Source organism: Parathielavia appendiculata (genome assembly GCF_033297405.1).
Source record: "Parathielavia appendiculata strain CBS 731.68 unplaced genomic scaffold N657scaffold_3, whole genome shotgun sequence".
Lineage (NCBI taxonomy): Eukaryota > Fungi > Ascomycota > Sordariomycetes > Sordariales > Chaetomiaceae > Parathielavia > Parathielavia appendiculata.
This window is the reverse complement of record NW_026944222.1, coordinates 2,250,499-2,273,841: the sequence shown is the minus strand read 5'-3', so window position 1 is coordinate 2,273,841 and position 23,343 is coordinate 2,250,499. Positions and strand designations below refer to the sequence as shown.

The window sequence follows — 23,343 nt, the reverse complement described above, 5'->3', positions numbered from 1 at the left end:
TCCACTATTGTCACTCTGCTGTTGTCTGAGGGCATCAACAGCTGAGCTTAACACTCGCAAGTGTATTGATAACATCCGGTCATGCTTATTTAGAGCAACGTCGCACTGCCGAGCAAATACGGAACGCATCATTTCATATTTCAACCCGTCACATCCATCAACCGACAATGGAGGTGATGTCGCCGTTCGCAACTCCGCCCCGGTCCACTCAAGAAACTCCCCCTCCCACTCCCACTCAGACTCGGCAGTCCACCCAAGAGACACCCACCCCGACTCAGACGCAGGATTTTGCACGACATACTTCTTTCACCCCGGCCGGAACCAGCACTCCCTCGAGTGTGCAAACCAACATACCACTGCTGCCGACGAATGCCCCGATTCTGCCAGTGCCCACCCATCATCCCCGCCATGACGAATATGCGAAGTGAGCCTCGCTGAATCCCATGGCTCGAAACGGACGCTGACTGATCTTCGGTTGTTAGAAAGCCAATGTGGCGCCAAGTCCTGACGGGGGCCAATGAGTTTATGCTTGGGAAGGAAAAGGCATCGGTGTATTGGTACGCGAGTCTCATGTCGGTTCTCGCCGCCCTCGTCGTCACGGGCTCGAGCATCTTCGGCTGGCCACCGTTGCCAATCTGGGAATACCTCCGGCATGTGACGGGCTAACGGGGAGGACACGCGTTCCTACGAGACGCTGAGTTGGGGGCATTGTCTCGTAATGCCTCCAGGAACTGTGAAACAAGCCCGGCGTTTACAGTTGCATGGGACTGGGGCGGGCATGGCGAGGGTCAGGATCACGGCGACGAGGGTACATTCATTCAACAGCATATTTGTAATCGTGTGTACGACCAACAAAGTCAAACCCCAACTACGCACTCGCTGCCTCTCGGCCGCAAGATGACAGTTGACGCTCCGGCTTAATCGTGATCAGATTGTTATGTGCCTTGTGATATTTCGACAGACCACCGAGCGAGTATGGGGGAGAACCAAGCTCGGTTGCTCCAGCAGAACTGGAGCCGTCGCGGCAAACTCGTTGAGGAAAAGGAGACAGGAAAACATCACCTACCTTCTTCGTCGAGGACACGACTTGGCAATCCTCATCTTCCATGTTTGAATTAGCGACGAATGTCTCGTCTAGGAACCTCGACCAAGAAATGGTCGGACATAATCTTATCCTTTGGGATGCCTCTATTGAAGTTCGTCACCTGAGCTCAAACAATGCCAACAGACCTCCTCACATATTGCGTTTAGTGGTCGATGGGGCTGAGTTCAAAAGCAAGCACCGAGAAAATCGGAGAAAGTACGATCCGTATGGAGGGAAGTTTGTTCCAATGGCTGCTGGATACCAAGGTCTCGCCAAGACGCTAGAGCCAAACCCCAAATTACGAAGGTAGGGGGCTGAAATAACAGCAGCGGGTCCAGTACCGACAGTGGTATCTCGCTTGTACCTCTTCCCTTCTCCCAATATTGCAATCGACGCATTCCAGTCCATACTGCATTTACTTCAATATTTAGTATAGAGCCCATTTGCCGCGATAACTGCTTGAATGCGGTCGGGCATGCTATGGACTAACTCTAAGAGCCAGTCTTCAGGGACCTTTTCCCATGCCTCTTTCACAGCAATGCGAGGTTGATCATATGCCATCTTTTCTGGGACGTTTTTCTCCAAATAGTCCTTCATCCAGTTCCATACATTCTCGATCGGGTGCATATCGGGACTGTATGGTGGCCATTCCAGGACTTCAATGCCCCTCTCAAGAAGTTCCAGTTTAGTTGGTTGTGTAGCGTGGCCTGGGGCACCATCTTGCATGAAGATGTGCCCTTCGTGGAGATTGTACCATCCTTCAATGACAGGAATAGTATGCTGGATGTATGATTTCGAAGAGATCGACCCCCAATCTTTCTCCCAGAAGATCCCAGGTCCCTTGCCAGCATGCCCAGAAAGCAACCCCAAAATATCCAACCTCGCCGCTTAGGCTCCCGTTCCACGATACAGGTCGGGTCAAGCTCTTCATCGGGTCGTCGTGTAACGTATGTTTTGTGATGCCGGCCACCGGTAATCCAGCTCTCGTCACTCCAAAGAATCATTGCCCAATCTTCAACTGTCCAGTGCTCTCGCTCTTTACACCACTCGAGCCGCTTGATTCGGGTTGCCTCTGAGATTGGTGGTTTTCGACGAGCGACGTATCTCTTGAAACCAGCACGACGGAGCGCGTAACGAACAGCGTAATGTGTGACATTCCAGCCCATTGCTTCAGGTAGCTTCTTCCACGGCATCCGTCGACCTTCCTTTGAAGAGGTGATGAATTCAATAAGCTCGCCAATTTGGGCCGCAGTTAACATACCATGCCGGCCAGATCGTTTCGAGGAGTTGCTTGTGCTGCAGATATCGCATATCGAACCTGGCCCATTGTAGCCCCAGTATAGGTCTTGATCCTCTCCAAGGAGCATCCTATCTCTCGTAGCAGGCGTATCTCACGGCGTTGATCCCGATTCAAGTCACCGGCGCGCCCAGGAGGGGTGGAAGGTCGGATTGTGCGTTCAAGCTCCTCTTGTCGCTGAAGAAGTTGCTGAAGTTGCTGCTGTTGAAGCCGCTGCTGCTACTCAATCCGGTCTATAGTCTGCCGGATTTGTCGCAGCTCTGGATTATCTTCGGAGGGCTCCATCTCGGTCAGAAGAGGCACATTGAAGAGGCGCGTTGAAGAGATCGCGTTTTGTTGTGTTGGTGGGGTACAAAGAGAGACCCGACAACTACCCTTGTCGGTACCGGACCCACTGCTGTTATTTCAGCCCCCTACCTTCGTATGTACGGATGTACCTATCAGAACTTTACCGCACCGACTATTTAGCTGATTGGCTATACGAGGGTTCTCTGCCAAGCAGAAACGCTGTGATTTTAAGGCGGTGGGGCAAGACTTTTGGTAGGGACCTCCGTATATCGCTAATGTACGGAGTACTGAGCTACTTCGAATTCGAAGTTTCTTACCCTGCGACTTTCCTCTTTTGCGTCTTGGCGGGACCTCGTTGTCCAACCATTCCAATGAGGACCACCATTTCCACAGGCGGGACTTGCCTGCCGCACCAGGGTTCCGGCAGTCAGCGCCAAGCGGCAATCTATGCCTTGGCGGTTTCTTCGCCCATTTCGTGTCCGTCTTCTGCGCGACGCAACAAATATTATGAGTACACTTCAACCAGTTTCTGCCCTTGTTCAAGATTTGAATTGCCTTCCCTGTATAGGAGTACTTCCTCAGTCCCTACACAAGACGAGATGCCGACCATGTGGTTATCAGATTCCCAAAGTACGACTCCTCAATGCGCTTTCCATTATGCACGAGAATTCCCTGGGAGAGGGCGGCGCATTTGCACAATGTCTCTCGCAGAACCAAAGCTAACATGAACCTTCAGAAATTGGAGTCGCCTTCTGCTCCGGCGGTACGCATACCCCTCTGAATCTTCCGTTCTCTTTTCAGCCGACGTTGTCAAGGACATCCGCTCAAACAACCACCGAACCAAGATCCCTAAATTCGATGCGACCCCATAGAACCAGCTGACAGAACCCCCTCTTATTCCAGGCGGTTTCTTCCTCATAGGCGGCGTTCTCCTCTTTTTCGACCGCGCCATGCTAGCAATGGGCAATGTCCGTTTTCCTGCGCACCCCCCTCCCTCCATTCACTCAAACACCACGCTAACATCTCTCCCCTTTTTCCTCTTCTTGATTTACAGATCCTCTTCCTAATCGGCCTAACCATAATAATCGGCCCACAAAAAACCGCCCTCTTCTTCGCGCGCAAGCAGAAACTCAAAGGCACCGCGGCCTTCTTCGCGGGGCTAGCCCTGATCCTCCTGCGCTGGCCGCTGGTCGGGTTCCTGGTCGAGCTCTACGGTATTATAGTGCTGTTTGGGGACTTCCTCGGGACCATCGCAGGTTTCGCGCGCAACGTGCCCGTGGTGGGGCCATATATCGGCATGGTACTCGACCGGGCGGGCTTGGGATGGCGGAGAAATGCCGAGTTGCCTGTTTAAAAGAGTTGCCTGTTTAAAAGATGCGTCATGGTTTATTTCCGGCAGGCGCTGGCTGGCGAGCGTATGGGATGAGGAACATGCTAACGTACGACCAATCGCTATAACGAAAGAGATGGATGACCTTTTGGGAATGGGTATAGATATACATGGGAGGGGTGAGGCAGAGAGGCCTTCAATCGTGCCGGTTTGGTAACGAGACCGCTCGGCCCAGGGAAGATAAGGGGTAGAGAAAAGAAGGGCATAATTTTCTAAGGGACCTTGGCCGGCTCGTCCTCGAGGACACCCTTGCGGCGTTGGGCGATCTTAAACCCATGATTCGAGAAAGGGGGTGGTCCTGGCGTTCATTGCAGTTCTTTGTACGTGAACCGTGGGGGACCAGGTATAGAGACAGAATAGCGCTGTACGCACGGTCCGGTCACGACACCATCAAACTTGGATGTACCAGCAAGCCAACAAGTACAGGGGCCAAGATGAATATTTGATAGTATGCAGAATGCCGATTCCGCAGCCTCTGGATCTCTGACCATGTTTGCTGCGAAACAGCCTGCAGCATCGAATTATCGAGCTTCCTCTGGTCCAGAGGCTTCCTCTTCCGGGCATTCACAGCGCATAATCAGCGTCATCCCTCTTCCCGCAACGCTCGAGTCTATTATTGTACTAACAGCTCCTCCTCTTCCAAGTCGTCACTAAAGAAAAGAGCAAGGTTGGCCTCATAATGGAACCCCCGCTAACTATCCATCCGTGCCAGAAACACGCACCCAGATTTACTTCGTCCTTAAACACTTGCGGACATGTTTAGTAGCCGACGTTGATGAGGTAGTCGGCGAGCGCCTCGACCGTCTGTGTCGCGTTGCCGGCCTGCACGTTCTCGCCGTAATGGCCGATGAGGATGGTCTGTTTCGTCTTGACGATGCAAATTCCTGTCTTCTCCTGTATGCGTTTCGCAAAAGGTGGTTCGACATCTCAGCGGAGCTGATCTTTAAAGACCTTGGGGGGGTGGTGTAGTTGCGGGGGGAGCGGGAATGTACCTTGCGGCCGTAGATGTGCCGATCCTCGACTCTGGTGGCCACGAATCGCTCGCCGGCGACGTGGAGGCCCTCCGAGTAGGCCGTGACTACTGGCGCGCCGTTGGTCTTGTCTGGCTCGTTCAGCACGGCCACAATGGCCTTGAGTTCCTCCGGCTTGACCTGGTTAAGGGGCAGGTTAGGACGTGGTTCACTCGTCTCTTGGCTTTAACCATGCCGAATGGGGAGTTTCCTCCTTACTTGGAAGTCGGGGGTCGTAGCCCAGGTGCTGTCGCCGGCGGCGCTGACGATGCAGGCCTTGTCGATGTGGCCGGAGCCAACCAGACTTTTGGGGACATGTTAGCTATCGGGGTTTAACACGGTCGAAGATAGACTGTCTTTGCTCCTTGACACGGGGTTACGGGGTTTCGACGGCGTACCTGGAGTCAACATAGGCTGCGGGAAGCTGTTAGCTCCCGATCCTGGATCTTGAGCAAGAGGTGGGGTTTAGCTGCCACGACTTTGGTGACAGCGCTTACCTTGCCAGGACATGATGGGCGGGGTGAGTTTGCAGATCAGAGGAACACCGATGTGTTCAAGGCTTGTGAGGGAGAACGGGAGAATGCGTAGGGCAGCGAAGGTTCCTTAAAGTTGGGATAGTGATTGGCGGTGTTGCGAAAGTTTGTCGGTAGTTGGACAATCGGTTTGGGTCGTGCTCAGAGAAACCCCGCCAATCTGGGCAGATTCCACGGTTTCCACCACGGCAAGCTCAACAAAGGGAGGGGTCAATGGCTTGCGTTTTACCTTATGTAAGCTGAACGTTTCCACCACCTGTCATTGAGTCTCGACGTGCTTTTCCCGTCGCTGGAAAGCTGGCAACTGCGCAACGTTGGGGGTAAGTAACCAAGGGGCATTTGATCGTAGTAGCGAAGCTCGACAAATTCATCCACATGGCATTCCCTTTTTTTATCCGATCGATCCTCTGATTTCCTGATCTGCGCCGTTACCGACAACCTTCTTTTTGAGTTTTTTGCAGCTCGCGTGGTGAAATCCTTCTGTCCCGACAACCAAGCCCTCTCTGTTGACTCGCACACTCCAAGTCTCATGGTACTAACCGTTTATCCGATATTCGAGGGGCTCTGTTCCATCTCCAGCCGCAAACACACTTCTACCGGTATCGCCGAGGGTTCAGTGACTGTGCACAGGTCGAGGAGCCTCCGCATGCCCCGTACTCCGTACCGCGTGTTTGAACTGCATGCTTGTTGCGGCGGCCCGGTGGGGACGAGTCCGAGACATCCAAAGGCAGTTCATGCACATCACCAACCTCGTACCATCACTAAGCTGGGTCAAACCAACTTCCAGAAGGTCGAGAGAGCCCAGGATTTACCCGTCTGAGCAGGTAACCGCCTGGTACGGTCTCTCACACATGACATCCATCTTACCGGCCGCCGACCTCCCGACCTCGCCCTCTGAACCTGACCGCCTCAAGCCGATAGCCAACGATATCCGTGAGGATTTGAGTTTCTGAGACGTACGGAGTAACGTACATAACGTTCAACGTTAGCCTCGCGGCACATGCAACCCCTGTCCCTCTCGGTACCGGCGATGCGAAGGCGCTTGGCATCCGCTTCAAGGTCGGTCGGCAAGATCAGACGACGGAATTCAACGCGACACGCGACCTGGACTGTCGGCCTCCAACGTTACTGCTTCAACGTACCACGGTAATCTGGAATTAGTCGAATTCCCTAGTCTCCCTAGTCTCGACGAATCCTTTCGAAACGTAAAGTCGTTGCTCCGGCACTTGGTGTATTGAAGATCAAACGGCTCGTCCGTACTTCGAAAGGTTCTGGAAGGTCTATGACCCTGAACCGGCAAATGTAACCCCCCGGATCCTCTAATTTCGACAGCGTCGCAAAGCTGCAGCGAAAACTCAGGATTGATTGCCATCTCAACACAACAACCGTACAGCCTTGGAATGATCGACCATGGTAGGGCTTCGGGACATTCCAGAGCTTGGCGGTCCAACATCAGAAACGCCCCGCCTGCTAGCGTGGCCGCCCCTTGAAGTAGCAGTCATCAAAGTCGATCGCGCAGTGCAACCCCCGCAGTGGTGGAGGGAACGTTTCGTCAAGGGATTGCCAGGGAAGGTTGACAACCCGAACCCAACGTGATTGTGGTCGCGGGACGGTCAGGCCGAAAGTCTGCAACCAGTCTCGCCAGTTTATCCATATAAGGTAACTTTCATGGACACTGGCACGCCAAGGGTATTGAGCCTATTCTCAACCACGCGCTTCCTCACCCGCGGCGCAACTCCCCGTCCTGCATCTGCATCGGGTCAGCAGTGCAACCACAGAGAACGGAGCCTCTCGGGTTCCTGAGACAATTTTGAAAAACACCATTCCGGCATCCCCCCAACAGGGGTCAGTTGCACCACTTCGATGGTTCGAAGTGGATGGAGCCTACTGCGTACGGATACTGTCTGGTTGCTCTGTTTGCCGAACCTTGTTGGCGATTAACCTTGGTTTGAACTAACCGCCGTGCTTCTCAAACCAGGCTTGCCCTGTGTGAGCAAGACAAAGTCGTGCCAAGAGCGTCGAAAGAGAGTTCAGGCTCAAATCCATCTCAAGTGAAATAAGATGATATCAGATGAGACGAATGTGTAAGCATATGTAAGTGGTAATTTCCCGCTGTCTTCCACTCAGGGCTCTTTTCGAGCGCTCTCATGGAGTTTTGGTCCCTCCCTGCCATAGGGCTGCCATCTAATTTTCTTCCTTTCTTGCGCTCCTGCGGCGTCGGCGGTTCCCAGCTAGCGGATCGCGCTCTCGATTCGCCCACGGCGACCCTGTGCGTGTTAACGATATTTCGAAACGATCCCAGGGCAGGGCGGATTGCCGCACCACGTCAGTGGAACGAAGTCGTTGCAGCCCGTTGAGTGGTCGCATGGTCAGAGGGCGCCATGATGGAAGAGGTTAGGCGCAGCCACCCGCTGTGGGTGGGAACAGGGGCAAGAACAGCGAATGCGCCAGCTGTGGTTGCGCGTGTAAGTGGCCAAAATGAGGAATTCTTGCATGGCTCGGCAGCAATCCCCCTTGACAAGGGACAAGGCCCTGTATCAGATCTTGCCCAGCGTCCACAGGATGCCAGCAGACGGGGTTTACTCCCACCTCATAATGCTGACATTCCCCCCGTCACGTTTCTCGGAGGCCAAAATCCTTACCTCGACCGTCCTCTTCCCCCTCCGCCGTCAAGAAATACCGTTGTCGGTGCCAGCACAACGCCATTCACCATGAGGGAGAGACCCAGCACATCTTCAGGGCCCAGTTTCAGTAAATCAGCTGGCTCGAGGTTCAACTTCGACAAAAGGTTATCTAAGGACGACATGGCCCTGGCTGGTCAGATGGGTGCGGGCAAGGCAAAGGGTCTACAGCCGAACTCTAACGGGACCAAAGTTCCCTGGGTGCGTAGCGCGGAGCCCAGTCCGCAAAGGTCGCGGATGGCTTCTCCTTCGCCCATCATAACGCCGGCCGCCATTCTTCCGACACCTCAGTCTTCGGTGTCCGGGAAGATTCAGATTGGGATGGCGTTGGGGAGCCCAACCCAGGATTCGACTCAGAATGCCGGGAGCCCTTATGTTGACAGACCCCTGGCCGGCTGGCAACCGCGATCGCAGCCATCAATCCACACCAGCACTGTGCCTTCGCCCCTACAGACGCCAGAGCCTTTAGTGCGAAGGACAAAGACGCAAAAGAGGAGGCTGTTTGGCTCACTGTTCGGAGGCAGAAAGAACACAGAACCACCCAAGCCAGTGGAAGCTTCCGAGCTCAGTCGCAGCAATTCGTCTATACCTAAGGAGAACCCCGCTCTCGCCAGGAGTAGCACTGTCGCCAGCAGGAAGACGCCGAAGCACACGCCCATCATCATCAAGCCGACGATAGAGCTATCGGGCCCAGTTGCCCAGGACTCAAGTTGGCAGGGCCCCTCAGAATCCGTTCCTTCTGTCTCCAATAGTGGTGTCGGGTTCCTCAACGTCGACATTCCAGATATCAGGCTAGAGCGGTACAGCGTCATGTTCAGCGGCGTGCTGAATCCAAACGGAACCAAATCGTCCCTGTTGGAACGACGGCAGGCTACCTTGAAGAAACTCAAAACCCTCAGCGACAAAATAGAAACCGAAGAGGTAAAAGAGAAGACGAGACCGCGCAGGGCGACATCGCCACAACCCACCAAGTCGCCTGCCTTCTCACTCTTCCCGCAAACGCCTACCAGGCAGTCGGGGATGGTCGGTTCCTCAGGGGCGGTGATGGCCTTAACGACGTCGTTGGCACCCGCCCGTGGTCTCACCAGGTCAAACACGTCGCCCGCTTACCTTCCGTCGCCATCCAGGGCCAGCCTCGAGCCGCCGCCTCATGGTTCGCCGGACCAGGCAAAGAAGGACAGGAAGACGGTCACCATCGTCTCGCCGCGGACCATGGATGAGTTCCACCGGACGGCCCAGGTCGAGAAACTCCGCGAGCTGCAGCGGTCTCACATACAAACAGGGGGAAGCTTCCACTTCCACCCCAACGAATCCAGCCTCATCCTCGACTCCCCAGTGAGCGACTCGTCTCCGTCCTCTTCCGAAGACGAAGACGAAGACGAAGTGGACTACACAACCCACCGTCTGCGCCAGCTACCCGCTTCCCTAAGACCATCGCTCCCCGAACCGCAATGGGAAATAATCACCCCTCCGTCTTCCACATCAGCCAGCACCAACCCTGGTTCCATTCAACCGACCCACGCCAACACCAGCATCGCACCAACAGCCAGCTCGACGAGCACAACAACAACACTGTTTCGTACCAAACGCTCCCCATCGGCCTCCACCGCCACCTCGGCATCCTTGTCTACTTCATCCTCCTCCACCCTCTCGTCGCGCCCATCCCTCGACATCGGCTCGTCCACCCGCATCTCGGTCGACGAGCAAGACGCGGCGCTGAAGGCCGCCGTCGAGATATCGATTGCGCGGCAAATTAGCATCTCGAGGCAGCAGAGGAAGATGCTGATGAGGCCTCAGTTTGGCCGCGCATCCGGGAATGGTCTGAGGGAAAGGAGTGCGACGGTAGGGAGTGGGACACCGCAGCAGCAGCAGCAGCAGCAGCAGGTTATGGTTGGCGGGGTAGTCAAGGGGAGGGTGACGCCTGTTATGACGATGATAGCCGGGGATCGGAGGAGTGAGAGGGTTGTGCTGGATGTTGCCGAGTGAAATCGGATGTTCACAGGCGCTGGAGGCTATTCGCGAGGGAGTCTGGGACGTGTGTTCAATTCTTGACTCTCTTTACCTCGCTAAGCGAGGGCATCCTTTGCTGTCCGCGATGGTTATTTCCTTCCCTTTGTTTTCTGGTTCTTCTGGGTTGTATTTGAAATCCTGACTACCTTGAGGGCCTGTCGCGTGATACCTTTCTGTTTTTGTTTGAGATACCTACTAGGGATACGGTTCCGATGTTAGGAGGGTAATGGATGGGCTGCTGCTCACAGAATGAGACAGTTCAAGGGTGGCTTGAAACAGTTTCATGGTATCGATGGAAATTGACCTCGAAAAAGTCAAACCCTTTTGGCAGCACCAACACAAGACGATACATGGTATGATTCACGGTATACAAATTCAGGTACCCAGATCCGTTGATGACAATAGAGCACGATACAATCCCTGCCCATTTATCCTACATCAACACAGCGGTATTGACAACCATGGTCCGGCCGGTCCGCTCATCCACCATCTCCCGCTTATGCCACGTCCGCGCGAAACGCCTGGCTTCAACTGAATCCGCAAATGTGATGACGAAGCGCGTGTACCCATACTGCCGCGTTTCTCGGCGTCCTTTCGTCTTCTTCTTCTCATCGATGCTCAGTGCGTCCTCCTCATTCGAGTCGTCGATGTTCTGCTGGGTGGTGGCGTCGACCGCCTCTTTGTCAAATTCTGATTCCTTAATCTCGGCGCTGCCCGCCCGGAGCCACCGCAGCGGCCGCGGCCAATGTGGCGATTGGGGGGTTGGGGGTTCGTCGAGCAGCCGCCAGGGAAGGCCGCGATCCTCCCCGTCGGCCCGCACCGCCTCCATCATGGCCTCGGCCGTGATTCTGCTGCCGATGAGGTGCACTAGCACGGGCGAGCCGAGTCCGGCAGTGGTGGCGGCGTCCGGGCTCAGATGCGTGGCCAGTCCGTGCGGGACCCTGGCGCTCGCCGAGAAGGGCCCGTACCGCTGTGGCTTCCCTATGTCGGCTGCTTCGACGTCGGCCACGATGCTGGCGAGCTTGGTGGCCGACATGATTTCTGGCACGTTGCCAACTTCCAGCGGGTATAAAGCGGTGTGTGACTCGTCTTTTAGGTTCTCATCGTGGTGCTCGGTTTGGCGCATGATGCGCATGAGCCTGGAATGGTAGACGCGGGCGGCAGCGGGGTTGTCGAAAAAGACAAAGTATTGGCCCCGGGGTTCTCTGGTGACGGGGGAGACGGACTGGATGACTTTGGAGATGCCGTTGGTCCAGCCGGCAACGTGTTTTCCCCGCTGGGCGAGACGGTAGAGGTCCGATTCGAGGAGGGAGCGGGATGTGGACGACAAAATGACGACGGTCTCCTCGCCATCGTCCTCCTTGATCTGAAGGCGACGGTGGATTAGGCCTGAGAAGCTCCGAAGCCGAGCTCTGAGGTCATCAATGTAGCCGTTCATTTCAGATGCGTCGGTTGACTTTCCTGCATCTTTCGCAGCATGTGAGTCTTCTGGGTCCAGAGAATGCTGCAGCGAACGCGGCGTTTCTTGACTAGTGGACTCGACGGATGACTCGAGGCCGGAGGACGGACGGCCATGTCGTGGGCTCGTTGGTCTTGCGGTGGGCTTGCTGGAGAATAACTTGTCGTATAATGAGAGTGCAGGTGAGGTTTGTGCAGGATCATTTGCTGAAGAGGATGAGTTCTCACGTCGGCGGGACGTCGAGTGATGTGCGACCGTGTCTAGAGGATGATGATATTTCCAGAATGCGAACTGCGGCAGCCGCAACCGCCTTGCGAGCATCTGGCTGGGTGGGCATGAAGACGTCGAGAGAGCGGCCGGTTTTCGTCTGTTCAATGAGCCCACATTGACTGAGCATGAGTGATGAATTCGGGTTGTAGTTTGAAGGTCAAGGACAGCCTAGGGTTAGGGTCAAGTAGAAGGCTTACCCCAGCACCTCAGTGGCGTCCCACCCGTTGTCCAGTCCGAAACGGGAATCGACGGCTCCTCCCCTTTCTCCCAGCATGAACGAACAATGCTGACCCCAGATATAAACGAAAGGAACCTCTAAAACTTGCTGACTCGGTAATATCATCGATTGTGGGTTACCGATAGTTCAAAATCGAAATCTCGGCTGCTTTTGTCCCATCCCGACTCGCATCACCTCGCTTTTGTCGAGTTGGGTCTGTGGTAGGTTTCCCAATCCCGCAAACGCAATTGTACTTGAACGAGTTTCGCTCTCTTTCCTGTCAACATATTTTTTTTTGTTCGGCAACCATACCGCTTTTCCCTCTCATATCACGCACAATGAAGCCGGAATATCTCGAATTTCGCCTTCGGAAACTCTATGTCAACACCGACTCGGAGAAACGGCTGCAGAAAAAGCAGCCTTCACGCATCTACGTGAATGAGCTGGCCATGCTGGAACTCGTTGGCACCCTCGATGGCGGCAGGCTTGTATCCGTTGAAAAAGTCGCGGCCGACGAGGCCCTAGTCCGACATGAGGCCACCCTTTGGAAGGCACCTGAGAAGCTAGACAAGTCCATCGCACAGATGTACGACTCCTTCCGGGATGCTTGTGACTACAAGCTGGGCGAGACAGTCCGAATCAGGTCGTTGGGCGGGTCCCTGCCAGACGCCGAAGAAGTCATCCTTGAGCAACTTCCCGATCAAGACGGCGCTGTCCCGCATCCTCTTGCCCCCGAACACATTCCCGGGTGGGAATTCTTTCTGGCCGGCCGCCTGGCTCAGATGGAGCATGTCTACGCCGGCTTAACCTTCAAGAACCTCTACTGCAGGGGACCCGAGAGGTCCTTTGCTGTTATGTCGGTGAACGGGAAGAGGACGGGCAACGCTCGTTACCTGGATGAGAAGACCTCCGTCAGGATTGCTACGACGCCCGCCGCTGGGGGTCAGATCAACAATACTCCCTCGAGAAGACTCAAAGTTACAGGCATTCGAGGGCTGGACGCCCAGGTCGCTCAGCTCAACAGGATCCTGGCCGGTTTTGACGCCAATGTCCCTCGCCAAGTAATGCCGTCGTATTCGGGCATCGTCATCCACGGCACCCACGGCACAGGCAAGACGATGCTCCTAAATGGCATCGCGAGCACAGGCTGGGGCACCGTTATCCGCATTCAGTACAAGGACAAGCTCTCAGACGTCCAAGAAATGCTCCAAAGGGCCAAGTTACAGCAACCAAGCATCGTGCTCATCGACCAGCTCGACCGACTGATCGACAAGGAACGCAACAACCGGGCTGCAGTTATCCTTGCCCTCTGCGAGGCGCTCGATTCTCTTGCAGCAGACAGAGCCGCCAAGACGGAGATGCCTAAGGTGGTCGTTGTAGCAACCTGTTTGGACTATACCACCGACGTGCCCGCGGATTTGAAAGAACCCCATCGTCTAACAAGCGAGATCTACCTCCCCATGCCCGATGCCGATGGCCGGAGGGAAATACTCGCTTCGCTCGACCTTGACGTTGCTCCCAGTCAAGAAGAGGACCTCATCCGGCAATTGAGCGAGCGCACCCACGCCTACAACGGCAAGGATCTTTGCCGCCTAGTCGATCAGGCACATCAATTGGGATTTGATCGCTATCGTGAAACCACAACATCCTCACCTCCCGACTCGAGCATTCCTACTCCTCTTTCAGACGAGACCGAACAGCAAGAAAGCAAGCCGTCCGCCCCAGAAGCCGTCTTCCTCCAACCTGCCGATTACCATGAAGCCCTCCGCCTGGTTCGGCCATCTGCTATGCATGACATTAACCTCAAACCGCCCCCAATTCGATGGGATGACATTGGCGGCCAAGAGTCGGTAAAGCTCTCCCTCCGTCGCGCCGTTCGCCTTTCAGTCCAGCCACCAGACGTGCTTTCTCGATTTTTCGAGCGTCCCCCAAAAGGTTTCCTCCTGTATGGCCCACCAGGCTGCTCCAAAACCATGGCCGCGCAAGCTATGGCGACCGAGTCTGGGCTGAACTTCTTCGCCGTGAAGGGCGCCGAGCTGCTCAACATGTATGTCGGCGAGTCCGAGCGCGCCGTGCGCCGCCTCTTCCAGCGGGCTCGCGAAGTCAGCCCGAGCATGATCTTCTTCGACGAAATTGACAGCATTGCCGGCCAACGCAGCGGCTTCAGCCACTCCTCCACCTCATCCAGCAGCTCAGGCCACAGCGGGATCAACGTCTTGACAACCCTGCTCAATGAGATGGACGGATTCGAGGCGCTCCACGGCGTGGTCGTCCTGGCCGCCACGAACCGGCCGCAAGCGCTGGATCCGGCTTTGCTGCGGCCGGGCCGCTTTGACGAGCTGATATACGTCAGCCCGCCCGACGAGGACGCTCGCCGCGCCATCTTCTCCAAGGTTGCTGCGCAGCGGCAAATGCACCCAGACGTGGATATCGACCGCCTCGCCCAAGAAACAGAAGGATACTCTGGTGCCGAAATCAAGGGCATCTGTGCCGCCGCCGGCATTGCGGCGTACGATCGGTTTGAGGAAGGTGGCATCGGAGCGATCATGATGCAGGACCTGGAGAAAGCGATACGGAACCAGAAGCGACAGATCACGCCCGAGATGTTGAAAGGGTTTGAGGAATGGGAGAGGCAGTTTCGAAAGTTTTGAGCAGATTCCCTAGGGGCAATCACTATAAGAAACAATCACTATACGGGGAAGCAGTTGGCTGGGCGGGTATTGGTTGGGCAGCAGGGACGCATATCTGGATGGGATACACAAAGCATATATTGGGATATTCATGAGATCAACGATGTATATGTTCATCCGTCGAATATGAATTCGTACTGCGGCACCTTCTTGAGCTTGATGAGCGATGAGCGAGCTAAACTCCCTAACGGGGAGACGTAGACGCTGAGCATCATGCAGTGTTGCGCTGGAGGACGGTCAACCGCTAGCAGATGAGCCCATAACTGCCTGTGCATCTTCCGCGTCCGGATCACGCCTGGTTACCTTTTCCCAGTTTTCTATGGTTCAAACCGTTATGGGCCGTTTCACAATGTTAGAGTATGCGGTTCAACACAGGGTGTTAAAGGGAGTGGCGCTTGGGACACTTCGCGTGTAAGCGCATGCCCCTGACGGAGACTGCCTCCCTTCTCACGGGCAGTTTCTCCTCGCCCTTGATGTCAAAGGAGCCAAGGAAATTTGTTTCTCCGTCCATGCGTCTGCCAGCGGATAGTGTTTAATTCGGCTGTCCAGGCTGAACGTTCCAAGGACGGACAAAGATGCGAGGTAAGGTATGGTTGACTCAATTCGTCAATCAATGCCTCGTCGGGTACCTTGAGGCTTGAAGTCCCCTTTTATGCACCTCTGGAAATTACATACCAGGTAGGTTGCTCGTCGAACTGCCATTACAACCTCAGCCTCGATGCCGGGGAGATTGGATGAGATGGGCATGTCTTCCCGTAGACCGGGTTAGACCTGGTGATAGAGAACAGCGCTCGATATCTAGAGGTATGGCTAAGCTGAGACGTTTGCGTTGGGGTGAGTCTTGCACAGTTTCGGAATGGGCCAGAGAAAGAGACTTCATCAGGTGGCGCCCGAGCCGAGGTACTTCTCTAGCCTGCCGTCTCCGAACAGCTCCCGCCGAATCCTATCGGCCTTCTTCGTCTCCTCAGCTGCCATCTTCCTGACTTTCCTGGCGTCAAGCAACTGCTCCTTTTTCTTGGGCGGGGGCAGGCTTTTGGGCACCTCCATGCCGATGCCGAGTTTGTCCTCCTTCAGCCTGGCTTTGATGGGAAACTGAATACCCTGCTGCTTAGCTCCAAGCCCCTTCCTAGCGTCTGGGTCCCAGCCGTAGGCCGAGAGGTAGGCCAATCCCATGCGGGAGCGGTCCTGGGCTGAGGGGGGCTGCGAGTGCGGCAGGCAGACCTGGTGCGCGAAGGACTGCGCATGGGTGGTTTTGTCGGCATCGAAAGGTAGCCTGCAGACTGTGCAGAGATTGGACTGCGATGGACTACTGTCTTTGGTAGGGCTGTTTGTGGGGGGTGCCGAGTTGGACCGTTTCACGTCGTCCGGCAGGACCATGCTGAGGTAGAGGTCGGCCACGTCGTGATGTGGTTTCTTCACGGAGGCATCGTCGACCGACTGTAGTTGGCCTCCTTCAGATGCAGATACAAAGGCTACCGGCTTCCTGTGCAGTCCGGCACCAAACGGGCGCTTGTGTTGGAGAGGGATATCGTCATAGTCGTCGTCGTTGTCGTCTTTGGGCGAGCCCATTTGAAATCTTTCAGGATACGATCCCCTCTGAAAGTCGTCTTGGACTAGATTCATCTAAAAAAGAGAAAAGACACGAGGGCCTGTCATCGAGATGAGACAGTCATGTCCGTCGCTCGTGAACGATGTGAGTGGCGATAGGTAGATGGGCAGGCTGATGACGGGAGGCTGAAAGCCGCCTCAAGCCTGGCAGGTCGGGTGCAGGTCGGGTGGGCTTCGGGCGCGGTTTTAGCGCATCGGCCCGCTGGAGACGCAACCTTATCACCGCTAAAAATGGCCCGCCCCACATCTCCGACCAGGCTCGAAGCAGCGGCCAAGCTGAGCATTCTTCTCAAGTTTGATGAAGCTCCGTTCCACTGGAAATTTCCAGACATTCCGAGAGCAAAGCAAACTCCAACCCCCACCAACAGCGCCACAACTGCACCCGACGACCAATGCGCCGATAATACCGCCATAATGCCCCTCCAATTCCTCGCCTCGGTCTATTTTGACGGCTTACCGCCATGGTTCCCCGACCCGATGCGCCTCCTACGAGCCATGACGACGCTCACGGCCGTCGTCCTGACAAAATGGTACGCCTCGGGCCGGGTCAACTTGTCCGAGCGCAACATGCACGGCCGGGTGGTGCTCATGACGGGCGGGACCTCCGGGATCGGCGCAGCCACGGCCCTCGAGCTCGCGCGGCGCGGCGCCCAGCTGGTGCTCCTCACGCGCCAGCCGCCCTCGGACCCCTTCCTGGTCGAGTACGTCGACGATCTGCGCGCGCGGTCCGGCAACCGCATGATCTACGCCGAGCAGGTCGACCTGGCGGACCTGTACAGCGTGCGGCAGTTCGCCACGCGGTGGATCGACAACGCGCCGCCGCGGCGCCTGGACATGGTGGTGCTGTGCGCGTCGACGCTGGTGCCGCCCGGCGGGGAGCGGGTCGAGACGGCCGAGGGGGTGGAGCTGACGTGGATGGTGAACTTTCTTGCGAATTTCCACTTGCTGGGGATTCTGAGCCCCGCGATCCGCGCCCAGCCCTTTGATCGCGAGGTGAGAATCATCGTGCCGACGTGTTCGAGCTATATCGCGTCGCCGAAACTGGACGAGGAGGCGGTTGTGACGGGTGGGAGAGACGACCTGGAGGATTGGGTGCCTGGCCGGGCGTATGCGAGGAGCAAGCTCGCCATGATGGTGTTTGCTAAGGCCTACCAGAAGCATCTGGATGCGTACAAGCGACCGGATGAGTTGCCGATGAATGCGAGGGTGGTTCTGGTGGACCCGGGCCTGGCGCGCACCGTCAGCATGAGGAGATGGCTTACAAGGGGGTCACTCTGGGGGCTGTTGCTGTACTTGGTGTTCTATTTCTTTGCCTGGCTGTTTCTGAAGAGCCCGCACATGGCGGCGCAGTCGGTGCTCTATGCGGCCATGGACGGTAGTCTGGGTAGAGGGGCCGGAGGCAGGCTGATCAAGGAGTGCATGGAGGTGGACTGCGCGAGGAAGGACGTGGACGACGAAGAGGTGGCCAAGAAGCTGTGGGAATCGAGCGACAGGCTGATTGAGCGTGTGGAAAAGGAGCAGGCCGTCAAGCGGGCCAGGGCGAAGAAAGAGCAGGAGAAAAAGGAACAGGAAGCAAAGGAGGCGGCGCAGGTCCAAGAGATCGAGGCTCTTGTCGGGGCAATCAAGAAGGGAAAATCCAAGGAGGCATCCAAGAAAAACACCAAGAAGGCGGAATTCACAGGAAACAGTGCCAAGTAGACGGTTGCCTGGCATTTACGAAGCCCTTCCAATCCGCGTTTGTTTATATCCCCTGAATCGCCAGCTCGGCGCTCGGTGAGAGCATGTCCGGAGCTGGGTGTAAGCCGGTCCTGGACCCACCAGCCGTCGGCATGTTTGGAGCCGGCAAGCGGGGCTACATTCGGCACTGCAAGACCGCATGTGAACCTGGAAGACAGGACGTCATTGTCGGGACAGGAGCTTCCATCGCATCTCAACGCGCGTTCTGACAATTCGATTCAACCCGACTCCATCTCCAATTCGACGAATATCAGCCGATGCATTCCACGCAGCATCTTGTTGTTCGAGACGATCAGCTCGACAAGCATTTCGACAATCTCGGCATTATTCGGCTCGGGGTCAAGACAGGCATGGCCGCGGCTCTACAACAACCGCCGCCAGCACCACGGCCAACTTCGGTACACGACTTCATTGTCCCCTGCCAGGCAATCTGGGCAAAGACAGCTCAGCCCGAGCTCTTCAACCCGTCCCATTGCCACCCTGTCTTCTTCACAGCCAAGCTGCGCCGCCCACCATTCAACGTCTTATCGGGCGCGCAATTAAGCCCGGTTGCGTATGGCTATGTCTATCAGGATGCGCCAGGGGGAAGCAAGAAGTCGGCTGGTCCGCGGTTGTGATTAGAGGAGGGGTTGTCATATTCGGTCAGCGAGTCTGAAGAAGGTCTGGTTGAGCAATGATGCTCGACACGCAGGCCGGCGCGCGATGTTAGGTGTATTTGAGTACCTGATCTCGGTATCGCGGGCCACGCAAGAAGCAACGCGCCAGGGCAGAAGTCATTGCAAGCCCATGGAATTATTAATCAGACAAAGATTCACAACGCTCCTCGCTTCCCCGATCGAAAAGCCCATACAATAAATACCTTTACAATTTCAAATCATCGTCAACCAGACCTCGCAAGACGCCTTTGAAACCCCAAGTTCACAACTCCCTAAACACTGTTCTTCACCGATACCACGATGGTCACCACAATCAAGACAACGACAAACCCCATCAACCCCATCAGCCTGACATTCTTCCACCACATCCTCCTCTTCAACCCCCTACTCCTGACCCGAAACTCCCTCGCACTACCCCCCAACCGATCCGTCTTGTCCACCAGCAAATCAATCCTCTCCCCCCTCTCCAACAAGCCCTCAATATTCCGCGTCATGATCCCGCGCACGTCCTCAATTTCGCTCTGCACGTTGCCGATGGCGTCGTCCCGCCCGTGCGCCGTTGTCCCGTACTCGACCATCAGCCCGCGCATCTCGGCGTTGAACGCGGCGCAGCCATAGTTCGGCAAGTCGGAGAAGTCGGTCGATTCGGGCGGGTGCGCGGCGAGGAAGCGCCGGCGGAGCTCGACCAGGAAGCCGAAGCTGATGCGGCGCGAGACAGAGGACGAGTCGGCGACGACTAGGTAGGTGAGGCCGCCTGCTGTTGACTGGCTGGACGGGTATTCTGACGGGGCGGAAGCGATGTAGTGGATGTGGTGGGCGCCATGCGTGTAGGTTAGCTTTTGCGGGGCCGAGTGGTCGATCTTGGGGAGGATAATGGAGGCGAGGGAGGAGGTGTTGGAGGAGGCTGAGGTGATGCATTCTGAGAGGATGGTGTTGTTGTGGGCGATGCAGGCGCTGGGCGGGTCGGGTTAGTTACGGTTGCGCGGAGGGTGGTTTGATTGGAGAAGCGTACTAGAGCAGCGGTGACGCCGGCGAAGAGGACGATGCCATATTGAGCTGTATTGTTTTTTCAAAGGTGTTTGGTTGAGTATGGGTAGGATCGTTGTTGGAAAAGCGAAGGCCAGACACAAAGGGCAGCCTGGCAATGATGGATGACGGAGCTAGCGCCAACTCGCAACTCCACATCTTCGGCATTGGAGTGGGGCCGGGAAATCATGCCAAGACTTCCGAACTTTAAACACTGTTTCTTGGCAGGGATGCAGTGGCGCTTTCCGATAAGATAAGTACTCCAGCCAGCAAAAGAAATCGAAATTGTTGCCGACCATGCTCCAGACAAGGATGCAAGCAATCCCACCCACCAACTCACAAGCATGGTTCCAACCGCTCCCTGGACGCGGTCATGAAGTCGTTGCTCGGGACCGCCTGGAGACAGCCCAAAAGCGCAGTGCGCGTGTTCTGCCGATGGCGCGTCAAGTCGACCAAGTCGAGTAGGGACAGGCCTCCAGCAGCCGTCGACCCAAGGGTTTTAAGGTCTCGCCTCCAGCTCCAGAATGACCCCTCGCCGAGCGGCGCAAGGCGTCCGGCCTTCATCCTCAACCGCAACTATAACCTATTTCAAAACCTCGTTGAGAAGCGCTTCTCCCATGTCATCGAGTCGATGGGCGCCTGGGCCCAGAACCAGGACGAGTGGCGCTCCTTCGGCATCAACGGCCAGCCCCAACTGGACCGCGAGCTGGGCTTGTTCAGGATGGTTTTGGACCGGGCCTTCGACCTCGCCATTGACGGCGGCAAGACGGCCCGCCAGGAGAACCCGCTCTTCTGGAACCTGCGCAACGCCTTCATCCGCTTCGACGCCGCCGGCCTGGGTCGAGAGCTCAAGTACGCCTTCCAGACCTTCCTGATGCGCTCGCGCTTCCCCAAGGCTGTCAACCAGCTGCACCTGGACCTTGCCGACCTGCGCTTTCCCTACGAGTGGTACCCGGCCACACGTATGCTACAGCGCACCATCCACCTCCACGTCGGCCCCACCAACTCGGGCAAGACGTACAACGCCCTCAAGGCCCTTGAGAACGCCCGCACGGGCGTCTACGCCGGCCCGCTGCGCTTGCTGGCCCACGAGACGTGGAGCCGCTTCGTGGCTAAGAAGAAGCCTTGCGCCCTTGTCACGGGCGAGGAAGTGAGGATACCGACAGAAGCCGACACGTGGTTCCACAGCTGCACCGTCGAGATGACGCCGCTCAACACAAAGGTCGACGTCGCCGTCATCGACGAGATTCAGATGATTGCCAACGACGAGCGTGGCTGGGCTTGGACTCAGGCCTTCCTCGGTGTCCAGGCCAAGGAGGTGCATCTCTGCGGAGAGGACAGGGTGGTGCCGCTCATCCAGGACCTGTGCGCCAGGATCGGCGAGAAGTGCATCGTGCATCGCTACCAGCGCCTTAATCCCCTCGAGACCATGGGGGAAAGCTTGAACGGTGACTTCAGCAAACTCCGCAAGGGAGACGCCGTTGTCGCCTTCTCCCGCGTCAGCATCCACCAGCTGAAAGCGGGTATTGAAAAGGCGACGGGTCGCAGGTGCGCCATCGTCTACGGCAGTCTCCCGCCCGAGACGCGTGCCAGCCAGGCCGCGCTATTCAACGACCCAAACAACGACTACGACTTCCTGGTCGCCAGCGACGCCATCGGCATGGGCCTGAACCTCGAGGTCAAGCGCGTCGTCTTCGAGTCGAGCTTCAAGTTCGACGGCATCGGTTTCCGCCCACTCACCGTGCCCGAGATCAGACAGATTGGCGGCCGCGCAGGGCGCTACCGGACCGCCGCGCAGGAGATCGCCGGGGACACCTCCAAACCCGCGCCGGGACTTGTCACGGCGCTAGATAAAGAAGACCTCCCAATGATCAACGAAGCCTTCAATACCGAAGCCGAGCCGATCCGGACGGCGGGCCTCTTCCCTCCGCCCTCGGTCATCGAGCGCTTCCATTCGTACTTCCCGCCGCGCACGCCCATCAGCTTCGTGCTCGCCCGCCTGCGCGAGATGAGCCGCTTGTCCCCCAGCTTCCACCTCTGCGACTTCACCGTCGCGCTCGAGATCGCTGAGGTCATCAAGCCGTTCGACCTGAGCGTGTCGGATCGCTGCGTCTTCCTCAACATTCCCGTCAGCATGCGCGACCCGCGGCAGGTCAAGGCGCTGCAGGCGTTTGCCAAGTGCGTGGCCGAGTTGGGGGGAGGCCACCTTCTCGACTTTGACGACGTCATCAACCTCGAGATCCTCGACGAGGTTCGCCCCTCCATCCCCTCGGAGCAGGCTGTGTATCTGCACCAGCTCGAGTCCCTCCACCACATCATCACCATGTATCTCTGGCTCAGCTACCGCTACCAGGGCGTGTTCCAGAGCCAGAACCTCGCCTTCAAGGTGAAGGAGCTGGTCGAGGAGAAGATTGCGAGCCACCTCGAGAGCCTGAGCTTCGTGCCGGAGCAGCAGCGGTCGAGGCGGCAGCGCATGCGGAAGCTGGCTGCCGAGGTGGAGGAGAAGGAGAGGAATCTGCTTGGGCCACACGAGGAGGAGATGATTGGGCCGCATGACGAGGGGATTGGGCAGTGGATCGAGGAGGGCCAGGAGCCGTTGTTTGCTGGGGAGGTGGACGAGGCTGCTGCAGGGGCTGGGACTGTGCCAGAGGAGCATAAGCCCACGGGCGAGTCGATTGGAGCGCAGCCGTAAGGCATTGAAAGGTGTAGGGATGTGCGTGTATGTACAAGTGTGTGTATGATACCATTGGATAGAGGAGGGCGTGTATCTGTGTGAGGAAACCATCTGCACCAGCATTGTAGAGAGTGTATACTAAGCGGTTTGGCATCTTAGAAAAATCATGGATCGGGAAAATCGGAACGTGGAGTTGGATATACCTTATTACAACCGACGCTCTCCTGACTTCTCCCCGCCTACGCTCCTTGTCTCGTCTTCGTCACGGAGCGTGACGCCTTCCTTCAACGATTTCACTACCCGCTGATCTCTCCCTCCCCTCGAACATGACTATGATACTTTCCGAAAGTCCGCTAGAGACATTAGCTCTCCGTTCCATCCTTTCCCACTCCTCCATACTGACGTCGCAGATGGTCACCTTCCTGATGTGCGGTCCCATAATGGAACTCAAAGCCCGTCGGTTGTCTAGGTTGAAGGAGGGATCATGGATTCGTCAGTGTTGGTTCCTGCCATGCGGTGTCTGTTGGAATCGGAATGGGATCAACCTTCAACAACCTTCAACCGTCTTTCTCGAATATTCACTCCCCCTATTCAAGAAACAATCTTACTCCTCATCCATCTTCCTCTTCCTCTTCCTCTTCCTCTTCCTCTTCCTCTTCCTCTTCCTCTTCCTCTTCCTCTTCCTCTTCCTCTTCCTCTTCCTCTTCCTCTTC

At 56.4% G+C, this 23,343-nt stretch overlaps 10 protein-coding genes across 10 annotated transcripts; 6 read left to right on the top strand and 4 right to left on the bottom strand.

Annotated features, from left to right (window-relative positions):
* Nucleotides 1–176: 176 nt before the first annotated feature.
* On the top strand, nucleotides 177–1,149 carry N657DRAFT_614827 (uncharacterized protein; the record flags this gene model as incomplete). The annotated part of the gene is made up of 2 exons (XM_062790448.1): nucleotides 177–424; nucleotides 483–1,149. The coding sequence occupies 2 exons, from the start codon at nucleotides 177–179 to the stop codon at nucleotides 664–666; spliced, it is 432 nt and encodes a 143-aa protein (XP_062650012.1). The 3' UTR covers nucleotides 667–1,149.
* A 2,119-nt stretch (nucleotides 1,150–3,268) lies between these two features.
* Nucleotides 3,269–4,023, top strand: N657DRAFT_654665 (Got1-domain-containing protein; the record flags this gene model as incomplete). Its single annotated transcript, XM_062794521.1, has 4 exons — nucleotides 3,269–3,299; nucleotides 3,406–3,432; nucleotides 3,573–3,637; nucleotides 3,724–4,023. 4 exons carry the CDS (start codon nucleotides 3,269–3,271, stop codon nucleotides 4,021–4,023), a joined length of 423 nt encoding a protein of 140 aa, XP_062650011.1.
* Nucleotides 4,024–4,818: 795 nt separating this feature from the next.
* N657DRAFT_679211 (Profilin/allergen) lies at nucleotides 4,819–5,579 on the bottom strand (the record flags this gene model as incomplete). Its single annotated transcript, XM_062796164.1, has 5 exons — nucleotides 4,819–4,953; nucleotides 5,052–5,210; nucleotides 5,289–5,373; nucleotides 5,468–5,483; nucleotides 5,567–5,579. 5 exons carry the CDS (start codon nucleotides 5,577–5,579, stop codon nucleotides 4,819–4,821), a joined length of 408 nt encoding a protein of 135 aa, XP_062650010.1.
* A 2,734-nt stretch (nucleotides 5,580–8,313) lies between these two features.
* Nucleotides 8,314–10,269, top strand: N657DRAFT_568394 (uncharacterized protein; the record flags this gene model as incomplete). Its single annotated transcript, XM_062788584.1, has 1 exon — nucleotides 8,314–10,269. One exon carries the CDS (start codon nucleotides 8,314–8,316, stop codon nucleotides 10,267–10,269), a length of 1,956 nt encoding a protein of 651 aa, XP_062650009.1.
* A 231-nt stretch (nucleotides 10,270–10,500) lies between these two features.
* Nucleotides 10,501–12,150, bottom strand: N657DRAFT_643027 (uncharacterized protein). Its single transcript, XM_062792461.1, has one exon. It carries the CDS (start codon nucleotides 12,071–12,073, stop codon nucleotides 10,727–10,729), a length of 1,347 nt encoding a protein of 448 aa, XP_062650008.1. The 5' UTR covers nucleotides 12,074–12,150; the 3' UTR covers nucleotides 10,501–10,726.
* Nucleotides 12,151–12,289: 139 nt separating this feature from the next.
* Nucleotides 12,290–15,077, top strand: N657DRAFT_643026 (AAA-domain-containing protein). Its single transcript, XM_062792460.1, has one exon. It carries the CDS (start codon nucleotides 12,578–12,580, stop codon nucleotides 14,888–14,890), a length of 2,313 nt encoding a protein of 770 aa, XP_062650007.1. The 5' UTR covers nucleotides 12,290–12,577; the 3' UTR covers nucleotides 14,891–15,077.
* Nucleotides 15,078–15,808: 731 nt separating this feature from the next.
* On the bottom strand, nucleotides 15,809–16,498 carry N657DRAFT_568640 (uncharacterized protein; the record flags this gene model as incomplete). Its single annotated transcript, XM_062788598.1, has 1 exon — nucleotides 15,809–16,498. One exon carries the CDS (start codon nucleotides 16,496–16,498, stop codon nucleotides 15,809–15,811), a length of 690 nt encoding a protein of 229 aa, XP_062650006.1.
* Nucleotides 16,499–16,951: 453 nt separating this feature from the next.
* On the top strand, nucleotides 16,952–18,891 carry N657DRAFT_662520 (NAD(P)-binding protein; the record flags this gene model as incomplete). The annotated part of the gene is made up of 2 exons (XM_062795147.1): nucleotides 16,952–18,224; nucleotides 18,719–18,891. 2 exons carry the CDS (start codon nucleotides 16,952–16,954, stop codon nucleotides 18,889–18,891), a joined length of 1,446 nt encoding a protein of 481 aa, XP_062650005.1.
* A 311-nt stretch (nucleotides 18,892–19,202) lies between these two features.
* Nucleotides 19,203–19,980, bottom strand: N657DRAFT_679204 (vesicle-associated membrane protein; the record flags this gene model as incomplete). Its single annotated transcript, XM_062796163.1, has 2 exons — nucleotides 19,203–19,884; nucleotides 19,943–19,980. The coding sequence occupies 2 exons, from the start codon at nucleotides 19,978–19,980 to the stop codon at nucleotides 19,203–19,205; spliced, it is 720 nt and encodes a 239-aa protein (XP_062650004.1).
* A 301-nt stretch (nucleotides 19,981–20,281) lies between these two features.
* N657DRAFT_688813 (uncharacterized protein) lies at nucleotides 20,282–22,804 on the top strand. Its single transcript, XM_062796959.1, has one exon. The coding sequence runs from the start codon at nucleotides 20,330–20,332 to the stop codon at nucleotides 22,646–22,648; it is 2,319 nt and encodes a 772-aa protein (XP_062650003.1). The 5' UTR covers nucleotides 20,282–20,329; the 3' UTR covers nucleotides 22,649–22,804.
* The last annotated feature ends 539 nt before the right edge of the window (nucleotides 22,805–23,343 follow it).

Bases quoted from the DNA above. Each gene is read 5' to 3' on its own strand.
- N657DRAFT_643027 (XM_062792461.1), bottom strand. From the start codon at position 12,073: ATGCTCGCAAGGCGGTTGCGGCTGCCGCAGTTCGCATTCTGGAAATAT.
- N657DRAFT_643026 (XM_062792460.1), top strand. From the start codon at position 12,578: ATGAAGCCGGAATATCTCGAATTTCGCCTTCGGAAACTCTATGTCAAC.
- N657DRAFT_688813 (XM_062796959.1), top strand. From the start codon at position 20,330: ATGAAGTCGTTGCTCGGGACCGCCTGGAGACAGCCCAAAAGCGCAGTG.